Below are 16,277 nucleotides of genomic sequence, written 5' to 3' on the forward strand. Positions count from 1 at the left end.
TAGATGTCGCAAGTCATCAGAAATGATAAGTGAATTTAACATTGTACTCAAGTGTTTGCCTGTTGTTGGTGTTCGAACATGGCTTGATTATTAGTATGGCTGCAGTAGGACTGCTCAGGCATCAAGATCATGAGACATTCACCATCAAAACATGGGATCCCTTTCTTCTGAAGAATCAACCTTTGAAATGTGAAATCCGAATGACCACTTGACTGCCATGTTTCATGACTGCCACCATCACTTAGCCATAACCCAGCAGATTCCTGACTTCCCTGACCTCCAGTTAGAAAGAATTTCAAGCCCTGTCATAGTGAATGATAATGAAATATATCCGTTTCATTTCAGTGTTCATTTATTCATTTCAGTGTTCATTTATACAGTGTTGCGTTTATTCTTTTAAGTGTGTTCTAGCATAGACATTGTATAGAGATATTGCTCGAAAAGCCTGGAAAAGAAAGTGGTGCAGTGAAACAGAAAAGATACGGAAGTGTTAGCGTGTGTTGATAGAGAAGAACATGGAGATAATGGGACTCGAACGGTGGGACTCCTTCCTGGAGTTCCTTAATGACCTTAAGGATGAGTACTATTACAATAAGGTGAGCTTTCTCTATCTCTCTTGTAAAGTGTAGAGATGTTGCGTGTGTGTGTGTGTGGTGAGAGCCACGTCTCCCATTGCATGTTCATTGTTGCATCTTTGGTGTCAGGGTGCTCTGATGTAATCTTGTGGTGATCAGCATATGAGAGGACCTTCACACTATGGAATGCCATGTAGAAAGAAGTTAAACATTGATGGAAGGATCTACTACCTGGGAAACTCCATAATAGAGCTTTTGATTTTGAAGATTTTGAAAAAGGTGAAGAGTTTGTTGGTGATTCTGGTTTAATGGCTGGCTATAAAGTTAGCTAATTTTTTTTGTCATTGTTGTGGAGGGTGACATCAGATTTCTCTTTAGCGAGAATATGTTGGGGATCAGCATCAAATGCTGTATGAATGTTTATTACCACTAATGCTGTGCAAGAGGAGGGGCGTGGTTTAGGGAAACCATCAAAGATATGGTATGTGGAGTCTGTATGCGATGTTAAAGTGGAGTGAGAGTGGGATATTTTGCCATTTCTGTTGCGTATTAGTTCTCCTCAGAGTTTAAGTACTAAAGACATAAGTGACATAGGCAATAAGCGGAAGGAGGATTAGATGGTTTGGAAAGTTGCAGGATTGGGTCCATGCTGGCAGGCTTCCTAATGTCAAGCATTTGTTTATGTTGTGCCAGGGATCGTGTGAAGATATCTGGAAGTGCTTCGAATGCAACTGGGCCTAAGTGTTCTCTGTGAAAGTTTGTCATGTTAACTGGACTGAACCCAGGTATTCGATTACATAGTATTCAAAGTCATTTCCCTTTTTAGGGGTGATCATAGCCTAGCATTAATGCTCCCGCCTGCTACGCAGGGGTCCTGGGTTAAATCCTGGCTGTTGGAGGTTTGTATATATATATATATATATATATATATATATATATATATATATATATATATATATATATATATATATATATATATATATATATATATCTGTGTATGTATACATGTGTGTGGATGGGTTTCTTCGTCTGTTTTCTGGCACTACCCCACTGATGCGGGAAATGGCGATCAAGTATAATACAAATTTATATATATATATATATATATATATATATATATATATATATATATATATATATATATATATATATATATATTTATATATATATAAATATATATGTCTGGGGAGTGAAGTCAGGGGTTAGTGAGAGGACAAGAGCAAGGGAAGGAGTAGCAATACTCCTGAAACAGGAGTTGTGGGAGTATGTGATAGAATGTAAGAAAGTAAATTCTCGATTAATATGGGTAAAATTGAAAGTTGATGGAGAGAGGTGGGTGATTATTGGTGCATATGCACCTGGGCATGAGAAGAAAGATCATGAGAGGCAAGTGTTTTGGGAGCAGCTAAATGAGTGTGTTAGCGGTTTTGATGCACGAGACCGGGTTATAGTGATGGGTGATTTGAATGCAAAGGTGAGTAATGTGGCAGTTGAGGGAATAATTGGTATGCATGGGGTGTTCAGTGTTGTAAATGGAAATGGTGAAGAGCTTGTAGATTTATGTGCTGAAAAAGGACTGATGATTGGGAATACCTGGTTTAAAAAGCGAGATATACATAAGTATACTTATGTAAGTAGGAGAGATGGCCAGAGAGCGTTATTGGATTACGTGTTAATTGACAGGCGTGCGAAAGAGAGACTTTTGGATGTTAATGTGCTGAGAGGTGCAACTGGAGGGATGTCTGATCATTATCTTGTGGAGGCTAAGGTGAAGATTAGTATGGGTTTTCAGAAAAGAGGAGTGAATGTTGGGGTGAAGAAGGTGGTGAGAGTAAGTGAGCTTGGGAAGGAGACCTGTGTGGGGAAGTACCAGGAGAGACTGTGTACAGAATGGAAAAAGGTGAGAACAATGGAAGTAAGGGGAGTCGGGGAGGAATGGGATGTATTTAGGGAATCAGTGATGGATTGCGCAAAAGATGCTTGTGGCATGAGAAGAGTGGGAGGTGGGCTGTTTAGAAAGGGTAGTGAGTGGTGGGATGAAGAAGTAAGAGTATTAGTGAAAGAGAAGAGAGAGGCATTTGGACGATTTTTGCAGGGAAAAAATGCAATTGAGTGGGAGAAGTATAAAAGAAAGAGACAGGAGGTCAAGAGAAAGGTGCAAGAGGTGAAAAAAAGGGCAAATGAGAGTTGGGGTGAGAGACTATCAGTAAATTTTAGGGAGAATAAAAAGATGTTCTGGAAGGAGGTAAATAGGGTGCGTAAGACAAGGGAGCAAATGGGAACTTCAGTGAAGGGCGTAAATGGGGAGGTGATAACAAGTAGTGGTGATGTGAGAAGGAGATGGAATGAGTATTTTGAAGGTTTGTTGAATGTGTCTGATGACAGAGTGGCAGATATAGGGTGTTTGGGTCGAGGTGGTGTGCAAAGTGAGAGGGTTAGGGAAAATGATTTGGTAAACAGAGAAGAGGTAGTAAAAGCTTTGCGGAAGATGAAAGCCGGCAAGGCAGCAGGTTTGGATGGTATTGCAGTGGAATTTATTAAGAAAGGGGGTGACTGTATTGTTGACTGGTTGGTAAGGTTATTTAATGTATGTATGACTCATGGTGAGGTGCCTGAGGATTGGCGGAATGCGTGCATAGTGCCATTGTACAAAGGCAAAGGGGATAAGAGTGAGTGCTCAAATTACAGAGGTATAAGTTTGTTGAGTATTCCTGGTAAATTATATGGGAGGGTATTGATTGAGAGGGTGAAGGCATGTACAGAGCATCAGATTGGGGAAGAGCAGTGCGGTTTCAGAAGTGGTAGAGGATGTGTGGATCAGGTGTTTGCTTTGAAGAATGTATGTGAGAAATACTTAGAAAAGCAAATGGATTTGTATGTAGCATTTATGGATCTGGAGAAGGCATATGATAGAGTTGATAGAGATGCTCTGTGGAAGGTATTAAGAATATATGGCGTGGGAGGCAAGTTGTTAGAAGCAGTGAAAAGTTTTTATCGAGGATGTAAGGCATGTGTACGTGTAGGAAGAGAGGAAAGTGATTGGTTCTCAGTGAATGTAGGTTTGCGGCAGGGGTGTGTGATGTCTCCATGGTTGTTTAATTTGTTTATGGATGGGGTTGTAAGGGAGGTAAATGCAAGAGTCCTGGAAAGAGGGGCAAGTATGAAGTCTGTTGGGGATGAGAGAGCTTGGGAAGTGAGTCAATTGTTGTTCGCTGATGATACAGCGCTGGTGGCTGATTCATGTGAGAAACTGCAGAAGCTGGTGACTGAGTTTGGTAAAGTGTGTGGAAGAAGAAAGTTGAGAGTAAATGTGAATAAGAGCAAGGTTATTAGGTACAGTAGGGGTGAGGGTCAAGTCAATTGGGAGGTGAGTTTGAATGGAGAAAAACTGGAGGAAGTGAAGTGTTTTAGATATCTGGGAGTGGATCTGTCAGCGGATGGAACCATGGAAGCGGAAGTGGATCATAGGGTGGGGGAGGGGGCGAAAATTTTGGGAGCCTTGAAAAATGTGTGGAAGTCGAGAACATTATCTCGGAAAGCAAAAATGGGTATGTTTGAGGGAATAGTGGTTCCAACAATGCTGTATGGTTGCGAGGCGTGGGCTATGGATAGAGATGTGCGCAGGAGGATGGATGTGCTGGAAATGAGATGTTTGAGGACAATGTGTGGTGTGAGGTGGTTTGATCGAGTAAGTAACGTAAGGGTAAGAGAGATGTGTGGAAATAAAAAGAGCGTGGTTGAGAGAGCAGAAGAGGGTGTTTTGAAATGGTTTGGGCACATGGAGAGAATGAGTGAGGAGAGATTGACCAAGAGGATATATGTGTCGGAGGTGGAGGGAACGAGGAGAAGAGGGAGACCAAATTGGAGGTGGAAAGATGGAGTGAAAAAGATTTTGTGTGATCGGGGCCTGAACATGCAGGAGGGTGAAAGGAGGGCAAGAAATAGAGTGAATTGGAGTCATGTGGTATACAGGGGTTGACGTGCTGTCAGTGGATTGAAGCAAGGCATGTGAAGCGTCTGGGGTAAACCATGGAAAGCTGTGTAGGTATGTATATTTGCGTGTGTGGACGTGTGTATGTACATGTGTATGGGGGGGGGGGGGGTTGGGCCATTTCTTTCGTCTGTTTCCTTGCGCTACCTCGCAAACGCGGGAGACAGCGACAAAGTATAAAAAAAAAAAAAAAAAATATATATATATATATATATATATATATATATATATAGAGAGAGAGAGAGAGAGAGAGAGAGAGAGAGAGAGAGAGAGAGAGAGAGAGAGAGAGAGAGAGAGAGAGAGATTCCTGAGTCCACGGGGAAAATGAAACATATGATATTAAAGATATGCATGCAGAAGTGTGAAAAATGAAAATCCTTTCCATATATTTGTTCTGACGTGATGGATTGTTGAAGTGTGCATTTGGGGGTTGCCCAGTGGAGGTTATAGTGCATAGTAGAGGAGAAAAAGGGGAAAGCCATGACTACTAGTAAGGGAGTTGAAGGAAGAAGGAATAAGTGGAGAATATTTGCCTCCAGTTATTAAAAAAGTGGGTGGGAATTTTATCTCATGTGATTTGTGTCACAGCTGATCGTGTATTGATACCACATAAGGTACATCTCATTTAGGATATCCAAACGGAAGAACAAGTGAGTAATTAAAACGAAGTAAGTAAACAAGATTATTTGAGAATTTTTCGAAAGCTAAGCGACGCTGACATTCAACTTTGCACAAGACCTCACTTAAGGGCGAGGTAGTCGACCACCAGGGTGACACTACCGAACCCGAGGGCGAGGTAGTTGACCATCAGGGTGACACTACCGAACCCGAGGGCGAGGTAGTTGTCCATCAGGGTGACACTACCGAACCCGAGGGCGAGGTAGTTGTCCATCAGGGTGACACTACCGAACCCGAGGGCGAGGTAGCTCTCCATCAGGGTGACACTACTGAACCCGAGGGCGAGGTAGTTGTCCATCAGGGTGACACTACCGAACCCGAGGGCGAGGTAGCTCTCCATCAGGGTGACACTACCGAACCCGAGGGCGAGGTAGCTCTCCATCAGGGTGACACTACTGAACCCGAGGGCGAGGTAGTTGTCCATCAGGGTGACACTACCGAACCCGAGGGCGAGGTAGCTCTCCATCAGGGTGACACTACCGAACCCGAGGGCGAGGTAGCTGTCCATCAGGGTGACACTACCGAACCCGAGGGCGAGGTAGCTCTCCATCAGGGTGACACTACCGAACCCGAGGGCGAGGTAGTTGTCCATCAGGGTGACACTACCGAACCCGAGGGCGAGGTAGTTGTCCATCAGGGTGACACTACCGAACCCGAGGGCGAGGTAGCTCTCCATCAGGGTGACACTACCGAACCCGAGGGCGAGGTAGCTGTCCATCAGGGTGACACTACCGAACCCGAGGGCGAGGTAGCTCTCCATCAGGGTGACACTACCGAACCCGAGGGCGAGGTAGTTGTCCATCAGGGTGACACTACCGAACCTTAGGTAAATGCTACCGGACGTCGGCGTAAGAGTCGCAGACAGAAACGTTAAGGGCAAGACTACCGGACCCAAGGGCGTAGTTTGACATTCAGGATGATTTCTGGCACTACCGTACTCGAGGCCAGTACTACCGGACGTCAGAGCAAGAGCGCGAAACGCAGGGGCAAGACTACCGGACCCGATAGCGCTATCGTACTCAAATACACGACTCCCGTACCCGACGGAAAGGTCACCCGTCCTCACATAAGACCTGCAAATTCCAAACACAGTTCCAACTCGCGGAAACAAAAGAAACACAACAAAAGTAAGAAGCCTCATTAGAGGAAGGCATCTCCTAAGCTCGCAAAAAAATTCGAGGAGCAGAAAACCCAGAGGTTGAAGGGTTTCGGTTGAGAGTTTGTTGAAGGTCGAGGTGTGTCTGTAACTCCAAAATGATCCACATCGCGAGACCTTGTTTAGTGACTTTTTAATTTATATTTTCATAACAAAATCTAAGCGTTTCATGTATATTTATATATAAACTTCCAGCACCCTATTACCTTACCTTCCCTTCCTCATTCCACCACCCAATTACCTACCCTTCCATGTTTACGTGATACTTTCTCCTTATACTATTTGTGAACTAATAATTCTGGTTCAGCCATCCTGGCTGCATCCATCACATTTTTCACTCTACTCTTCTAACTTATTTCGTAGTTAAATTCAGGCTGTGCAATACGTTACAACTGTTCCAGCTGGATTAGTTGTCGAGTTTCATCCGTCGTGTCTGCTGCCTCACAGACTTACACCACCTGTCGAATTTCGCTCCACACTCTCTACCCACCTCAAAATCAGTTCGTCGACTAGTTTTCCTGGTGTACCTAAACCTTCTCCTGTGCGCTTATGCATCCACTTCCACAGTTTTCAATGCTGCTTCTTTAACAGCCTTATCATCCACTGTTTCCATTATACTCAGACTTGCATTCGCTTCTCTAGCTTTACCCTTAAATTTACTCTGCACCAGCATAGCCCAGTCACTGTCATCCCATTCTTTTATAATTTCTCTTGATACATTGATCTTCCTCTATTTATTGTACCTAGCAAGGCTTAGGCAAATATACTGGCAACAACTTAATTCCCAGCCTCACTGAACCCCCCAAGCGAGGCATCTTTGGTCTTGGCTGGGTGAAGCAGGGAGATGACAAGACATCTCCATTCTCTACTCTCCCTTCGCTCTTCCTCCCTTTCCCATCACTGCCCCATCTTCTCTTTAGGATGCAGCCATGTCTGATGTCAGACTGCGTCTGTCTGTAACTGGATAAGCAAAAGATTTGTGAGTCTTTGATAAAGCAAAAGACTTGTGATTCTTTAAAGTGAATAAGGGATTTGTGAATCTTTAATGTCAGTCTTTACGTAGGCAAGTGAAGTGCGAGCTCATATGAATTCCTCATAAGGAAGATATGCAAGGGTGGATACAGTAAAGGGATTGGGGGGGGGGGGGTAATAATCATTCGTCTTTAGAACCCAGCAACTGCAATTACTTTTTTTGTTTCATATTGTTGTAATGGATGTTATTATTTTAGTCTCATATGGTAGCAGAGAGGTAGAGAGATGCAGAACGGAGGAAAAAAAAGAAAGATAGATAAACTGACAGCCAAACATTCAGGCAGACAGACTGAAATACATGAGAAGAAGAGAGAGAGAGAGAGAGAGAGAGAGAGAGAGAGAGAGAGAGAGAGAGAGAGAGAGAGAGAGAGAGAGAGCTTGTCAACCATTTCCAGCGCCGCACGAATACACAATCCTCTCCACTACTCCCTCGACAGACGCATCGTCACTACACCTCACCACTAAACAATCCTCTCCACTACACCCTCGACAAACATCTTCACTACACCGCACCACTACGCAATCCTATTCACTACACCCTCGACAAACAACTCAACACTACACCCTCGACAGACATCTCGACACTACACTGTCGCCAGACATCTCAACAATACACCCTTGACAGACAACTTGGCACTACACTTTCAACAGACGACACTACACCCTCGACACAACTCGACACTACACCCTCGACAGACATCTCAACACCACATCCTTGACAGACTACTCAACACTACACCCTCGACAGACAGACAACTTGACACTACACCCTCGACAGACAGACAACTCGACACTACACCCTCGACAGACAGACAACTCGACACTACACCCTAGACAGACAGACAGCTCGACACTACACACTTAACAGACAACTTGACACTACATCCTTGAGAGACACTTCATCCTCACATCTTCTATAATTCTTGACACCACATTAGCCCTCCTCCATCCAAATCTTCACCCTCGAAACTCGACCAAAAACTTCTACCTCTTACTCAACCTTCTTTTCCTTTCCTTTGAACACCACCTACCAAGGTGCTTAGCAGCTACCAGTCCAGGCTGGTGGACCTCCTCCAGACCAGGCACGTGAAGTCCTACAGTGTCAAGGTGCCTTTCTTGGGACAGATGAACCCTCCGCCCCTGTAGCTGACGGTTGAGGAACCTCTAGACCTGCAGTACCCATACATCGATCCTCTAGGCAAGGTGTTCTGTCTGTTCAGGAGCATCAGATGCCTGCAGGAGCTGGCGGCCATGCCAGAGGTGTCCGTAGGGTATGTGGAGCAGCTCCAGGTAGTCTTTGGTGTGAGACTTCCTGTACTTCTGCTCCTGATTGGGTCCGTGATGGTTGGTCGCGCTGTTGCTCTGGTGCCTCTGGAAAGTCTTCAGGAGGCTGCTGAGAGCCAGGCGCAACTGTGCTGATGCAGTGGTGGACCTTCAGTGTGACACTACTGGACCAGAGGGTGAGGTGGTAGTCGACCTTCAGAGTGACACTACCAAACCCAAGGGCAAGTTAGTTGACCATCAGGGTGACACTACCAAACCCGAGGGCAAGGTAGTTGACTGAACCCGAGGGGACGTAGTTGACCATCAGGGTGACACTACTGAACCTGAGTTCGATGTAGTTGACCATCAGGGTGACACTACAGAACCCGAGAGCGAGGCAGTTGACTATCAGGGTGACTACCAAATCTGAGGGCGGGGAAGTTGACCATCGGGGTGACACTACCGAACCCGAGGGCGAAGTAGTTGACCATCAGGGTGACTCTACCAAATCCGAGGGCGAGGTAGCTGACCATCAGGGTGACACTACTGAACCGGAGGGCGAGGTAGTTGACCATCAGGGTTACACTACCGAATCCAAGGGCGAGGTAGATGACCATCGGGGTGATGACTTTACCAAATCCAAGGGCGCGGTAGTTGACCATCAGGGTGACACTACTGAACCCGAGGTAGTTGACCATCAGGGTGACACTACCAAACCCGAATCCAATACTACCGGACGTCAGCGTAAGAAAGTCAAATGGCAGCACAAGGGCAAGACTACCCCAACTAGCACGACTACTGAACAGGCTACTGGATGTCTGGATAAGATAAGGAAACACAGGCCCAAGAGGAAGTGCAAGACTGGACGTGGTAGCACGAATACCTTACCCGAAATCATTTTTACCATACCTGAATGCATGAAGGTACCCGAGGGCGAGGTAGCTGACCATCAGGGTGACACTACTGTACCCGAGTCCAGTACTACCGGACGTCAGCGTAACAAAGGCAGAGGGCAGCGTAAGGGCAAGACTACTGGACCTAGCATGACTACTGTACAAACTACCATACAGGCTGCCAGATGTCTTGGCAAGAAACGTAGGCGTAGGCGCAAGTCTACCATACCGGTAAACATGACTCCCGGACCCAATAGCACGATTACTCAACCAAGTAAGAAGAAAAAATCTGGTCATAAGAACTAATCTCATCAGCTCTCAAGAAAGATATTATGCTGGTGATGACCCAGGATCATGAACAAAGCGTTTCATAATCCAATACTTCTCTAGTTTATAGTTATTTATTGAATCCCTGAAAGAAACCCTTCTCAAATATACTCAACTTTCTTGATTTTTTTTCTTTTTTGGAACAACCATTAAAGCTACAACTCAAATACTTAATAATATTTAAGCATAACTAAAATCAATCCATTACCCATTATATATCCAGGCTCATACATAAAAAAGAAATCATGACTATAGTTCATGAAGAAAAGAATAAATACAAAAAATTGAACTGCTTCTCACATTCTAATAAATATTATCAATACAACTCTAGCAATTAAAAGTTTTAACATTGTTAAGAATTAAACCAATTAAACCCAAAAGACAGAACCCAATGTCTCCCAGATGCAGTCCAGCGTCTCCCACAAGGCCTCCGACCCCAAGTAAGAACTATGGGCCTCCACTGTAGAGGAGTCCAGTGGTATTTTTTAAGTGGTGCGAGTGCTCGGGCCACTGTGTGGTGAGGTGTCCCTGAGAGTGCTCCACTTGATACATGCTCCTGAGGAGTGGCGCTATGTACGGGGTCCAGTTATCCCTGCCCCAGGCTGAAGATCCCACTGCCTCCAACTGCGAGTCCACCAGTGACCTGCATGAGTCCCAGCACTAAGATCGTCCTTTTCGTGTCCCTCGGTCTCCTGGTGTCTGTGGCCTTTACCATCCACGGGGATTGCCTCAGACACCAGGTGCTCAGGACATGCAGAGCTGCTCAGGCTGCTGAGAGTATCTCAGTCTGCATGTGGCGCAGATTGATGCAAGTGGAGAATGTATGCCTAGTGCACCTTCGCACCTTAAGGATTGAAACCGCCCTAAATTGGCGATGGGGGAAGGTGGTACAACTGTTCTCATTTGTACCCCTCCTGGAAGATGTTACAACAGTTGCTCTCACTTTTCCCCTCCTGTAGCTTCAGCTTCCCCAAGTTCCAGAAACTATGGTTGCCTTTGAAAGTGGCAGTAGTGAGAAAGTGTTGTCATCAATAAAACACCTAAAGCACATGTGATGACATCATCAATACAGCCAGAGAGAGAGAGAGTTAAGTCTGTGTGGTGAAACCGAATACTCTGGATAATTCTAAAAGGGAACGCGTCAAAACTTTCCATGGTTTACCCCAGACGCTTCACATGCCCTGGTTCAATCCACTGACAGCACGTCGACCCCAGTATACCCCATTGTTCCAATTCACTCTATTTCTTGCACGCCTTTCACCCCCCTGCGTGTTCAGGCCCCGATCACTCAAAATCTTTTCACTCCATCTTTCCATCTCCAATTTGGTCTCCCACTTCTCCTCATTCCCTCCACCTTTGACACATATATCCTCTTTGTCAATCTTTTCTCACTCATTCTCTCTGTGTGACCAAACTACTTCAAAACACCCTCTTCTGCTCTCTCAACCACACTCTCTTTATTACCACACATCTCTCTTACCTCTTCATTACTTACTCGATCAAACCACCTCACACCACTTATTGTCCTCAAACATCTCATTTCCAGCACATCCACCCTCCTCCGCACAACTCTAGCCCATACCTCGCAACCATACAACTATTCCCATATATATAGAGATAGATAGATAATGCAATAAGGTATACCAATGCTTAAACTTCCCCCTGTATAATAGAATATAGAAATTAGCAAAGGAAGTGAAGTAAATATAGTATAAGATTATATATAATGACCAGCCTGAACCCCTGTCCGGGTTGATATCCTCATCCCAGAATTGAAATAGTGATTCATCTCTCAAATCTAAAAGATAAATGATTTATAGAAGAAAAAGATAATGATAATAAACAAATCAACAGCAGTAAATTTCCTAAAAGAAACCCTTCTCTGATATTTTTTTTTCTAATTGGAACACAACCATTAAACCTACAACTCAAATACTTTACAATATTTAAGCATAACTTAAATAAATCTATTACCTAAGCTCATACATAAATCCATTACCCATTATATATCCAAGCTAATGCATAAAATATCTTGACTACATTTCAAGAGAAAATGAATACAAAAAAATTAACTACTATTCATATTCTAATGAATATTATCAATACAACTCTAGTAATTAAAAGTTTTAACATTGTAAAGAATTAAATCAATTGAAATAATCATTACCATGAGTGCCAACAGCAGAAACCAAAACAGACAGTCCCAAAGCATCTTCACAAGCCACAATTCCTATAGAATATATAACAGTAAGAAAACGACTCCTCCATGACATGATAAAAACCACACACTGAAATGAGAAATGCTCCCAGTGTTATGAACTCCAAACTCAAAAGAGTATTTAAAAGATACTTCTGTTTAGAACAAAATGCCCACATTCCACAAAGTACCATATAACAGTTGGAACTAACTGATACAAAGAAAATTTAAAAGGAAGTGAAGCAAATATAGTATAAAATGATATATAAAGACCAGCCTGAACCCCCATCCGGGTTGACATCCTCATCCCAGAATTAAAATTAAAGTAGTGATTCATCTTCTCTCAAACCTAACATATAAGATAAATGATTTATAGAAGAAAAAGATAATGATGATAAATTAACAGCAATAAATTTCCTAAAAGAAGCCCTTCTCTAATACACTCAACTTTCTGGATTTTTTTTTTGATTGGAACACAACCATGAAACCTACAACTCAAATACTTCACAATATTTAAGCATAACTTAAATAAATCCATTACCCATTATATATCCAAGCTCATACATAAAAAAAAATCATGACTACATTTCAAGAAAAAATACAAAAAATTAACTACCGCTCATATTCTAATAAATATTATCAATACAACTCTAGCAATTAAAAGTTTTAACATTGTAAAGACTTAAACCAATTAAGATAATCATTACCATGAGTGCCAACAGCAGAAATCAAAACAGACAGTCCCAACGCACCTTCACAAGCCACTATTCCATAAAATATATAACAATAAAAAAAAAGACTCCTCCATTACATGATACAAACCACACACTAAAATTAGAAATGCTCCCAGTGTTATGAACTCCAAACTCAAAAGAGTATTTAAAAGATACTTCGTTTTGAACAAAACGCTCACATTCCACAAAGTACCATACAACTGTTGGAACTAACTGATACAAAAAATTTTAGATTTTCATTAGTTTTCATAGTTTATTTGATAACTTTGGTCTCGTAAACCCAAAAAAGAATACTAAAATTCTCAAAACATGAGAGAATAAAACCCTGCCAATTTTATCATTAATCCCAAAATTAATATTTTTAAATCAAACTATTTTCTGATATTATTATCTTTTTTATACCAATTACCTTTTTCATCAATTTCATTTTTTCATTTTGTCCACCCTTTAGCAGTTGGGATCATCCTTCCTATTCAAACATCATTAATTTCTTTGTCAATTGGATTAATTTCGTCATCATTTTGATTCTCATATTGATATTCTCTGGACACATTAGAAGATTTATACTAAAACACTCAAAGTAATCTATGATGGAGATAGATTATAGCCGATCCTTACTTTCCCTCCCTGGGAAGTTACAGGATTGGCTATATTCTATCCGCAATATACTAAAGATAAGTTATTATAAATATATTAGGGGTATATCATCGTCTAAAAGATAGAAAATCTTATATATCATAAAAATTTACTTTAAGTGTACATATATATAACATCCTTTGTTCACACTTAAAAGTTTGCAAACATGTTTTTAACGTTTTCTTCCCCCTTATCCTTTTCATCCTCTCATATTCTAAATTCAATAGTAAATACACATTTTTCTTCATAAGTGTGTGTGTGTGTGTGTGCTGTAGAAGGGGGAACAATGGAGAGGATAGGTAGGCACCACCTGTACAGGGAACTGGGAGATGGCAGTGTAGAGAAGCCACGCAGACAAATATGCTGTTGAGGGCCTAAGTGATGTTTAGGTGGTGTAATGAGGCCTTCTAGGACCTTTGACTTGGTTTATAGATGTTAAACTTGGTATGTAGTTTAAAGCAGTGGCATAGAAATGGAATCTCATATAACATAAGTCATATATGATTGTAAATCATCATATGATGTATGTCAATAATGACGAATAAAGATTGAGTATAGAGGCTTTTCAACAGTTGGCTTGAAAGGTATGTAACAATGAATATTTTTCAAAACCTATCATATTTTAGGTATAGCAGGATATCTCTTTGAGATATAGTTTGTTCGTTAGAAATATTTTTACGTTAGAAAAGAAGCATTTTTGTTTTTGTAAAAATGTGGGTTGAAAAGTGTCCTCGTGTGCACTGCCATTAAAGAATTACTCACATCAAACTCTTTTTAATATAAACCATGAACAAAATTGTGATATAATTTATTTAGACAAATGAATGCCCTATCATTGAACTGAGCCAGGGCATGTGAAACGTCTGGGGTAAACCATGGAAAGGTCTGTGGGGCCTGGATGTGAAAAGGGAGCTGTGGTTTCGGTGCATTACACGACAGCTAAGGACTAAGTGTGAACGATGTGGCCTTTTCTTTTTGTCTGTTTTCATGGTGCTTCTTTGCTGAAACAGGGGATAGCGGTGATGTTTCCTTTGAGGCAGGTTAGTGCCAGAAATGGATGGATGAAGGCAAGCAAGTATGATGAATATGTACATGTGTATATATGAATATGTATGTATATGTTGATATGTATATGTATGTATATGTGCATGTATGGGTGTTGATATGACTCACTTTCATGGTTCCATCCACTGCTAAGTCCACTCTCAGATATCTAAAACACTTCACCTCCTCCAATTCTTCTCCATTCAAATTTACATCCCAGTTAACTTGTCCCTCAACCCTACTGAGCCTAATAACCTTGCTCTTATTCACATTTACTCTCAACTTTCTCTGGACTCCCCTGCATGAGGCTGCATTGCAAGTAAAAGGTCTTTATGATGAGGCTGTATCATTTGTAATAAGTCTCATTAAAGAACTTTTTCACTCCAAAGGGTTCCATGTTTCCCTGTTACTGGAAATATCTCAACCATGGGCTGCAGGAGCCTCTGGAGAGTGGTCCTGGGTAACACTAGGACTTCAGAAAGAGGTCCTTGGGTAAATATAAATAAATGAATGAAATATACTGATATACATAATGTATTCTTTTTGACAGATTGACCGAGATGGCAATGGTTACATTGACTTGTCAGAGCTCAAATCTGCCTTGGATATTGTGGGCTTCAGGCTTCCCCAATGGCAAGTGCGCAAGATGATTGAAGACTGGGACAAAAGCACCAATGGACCGGGCAAAGGAAAGCTAAGCTTTGATGAATTTCAGAAAGTAAGTTTATTAGCCATTTTTAAAGGAAAAAATTATCTATATATGTTTTAAGATAAGAAAAGACATTGAAATGAATTCATAACTGATAGTAGCTACCTCAACCTAAATACTGCAGTACTTTCATAGTCTGATGCATTTATTTGGATTATACCCTATTAGAATCATAACACCAAGATGCATACACTTTTCAGTAAAGGAAAAAAAAATTATATGACCATCATAGCCATATATTGTGAATCAGGAATTGCTGTCATAAGCAAATCATGTAAAATATCTAGAATTTGTTTTGGTTACATGTGTGTGTGTGTGTGTGTGTATTTCATTCATACTATAAATGTTACTTTTTTGGTTTTGTAGATGTGTGCTGGCTTGAAAGCACAGGACATTGCAAGCTCATTCAAAAAGATGGTGAATAAACGCGAGAACCTGGAAACACTTGGGGGAATGTCAACTGCATCCTCAGAAGGCACCACTCACTCTGTCCGTTTGGAGGAACAGTTAGCTTTCTCTGACTGGATAAATTCCAACCTTGGTGGTGATCCTGACCTGAAGCACCTTCTACCTATTGATGGAGAGGGCCGATACCTGTATGATAAAGTCAAGGATGGTATTCTACTCTGGTAAGTTTTATAGTGTAGAAAAAAAAAAATCATATTAAAAGTGGATTTATTGTTTTGTACTTATACTTTAACTGGAACAAATTATTGTGATCTTGTGAATTTTGTGTTGCAAAGATGCCAGGATGGTTAGTAATCACAATGCACTGAGCTAGCACTGCAGTGTTTGTAACATTTACCTCCCAGTCTCAGGTTGGTGCTTTCTCACTACTTTATTTGCTATATGGTTATTGGCTTTAGTCCACAAATTCACATTCTCTTCATCTTCATAACACAACTACACACAATTTGCATAACTCTTTGCTCACAACTCTTAGGTTTTTCCTATTCTATACAATGAAAACTTTAGGCAGTACATCAATTCAGTGATTCTCTTGCACCAAATCAGTATAATGCCGCCAATCGAGGAAGGCTGG

General features: G+C 41.8%; 2 protein-coding genes across 4 annotated transcripts in view; one reads left to right on the top strand and one right to left on the bottom strand.

The window, feature by feature from the left end:
• The window catches only part of LOC139751566 (uncharacterized), a 307,619-nt gene that overhangs the window by 227,797 nt on the left and 63,545 nt on the right, over positions 1-16,277 (bottom strand). The gene's annotated exons all lie outside the window — the stretch shown is intronic.
• The window catches only part of Fim (plastin-2 Fim), a 192,961-nt gene that overhangs the window by 134,863 nt on the left and 41,821 nt on the right, over positions 1-16,277 (top strand). For 2 of the 3 annotated variants that reach the window (XM_071667139.1, XM_071667141.1), the window contains exons 2-3: positions 15,077-15,244; positions 15,602-15,864. In XM_071667139.1, coding sequence (XP_071523240.1) covers positions 15,077-15,244; positions 15,602-15,864 — 431 coding nt within the window. Of the gene's footprint in view, positions 1-446; positions 597-15,076; positions 15,245-15,601; positions 15,865-16,277 lie in introns of those variants that run through there. The other variant, XM_071667140.1, reaches the window with a different exon arrangement.

This window comes from Panulirus ornatus, chromosome 11 (genome assembly GCF_036320965.1).
Source record: "Panulirus ornatus isolate Po-2019 chromosome 11, ASM3632096v1, whole genome shotgun sequence".
NCBI classification, from domain to species: Eukaryota; Metazoa; Arthropoda; class Malacostraca; order Decapoda; family Palinuridae; genus Panulirus; species Panulirus ornatus.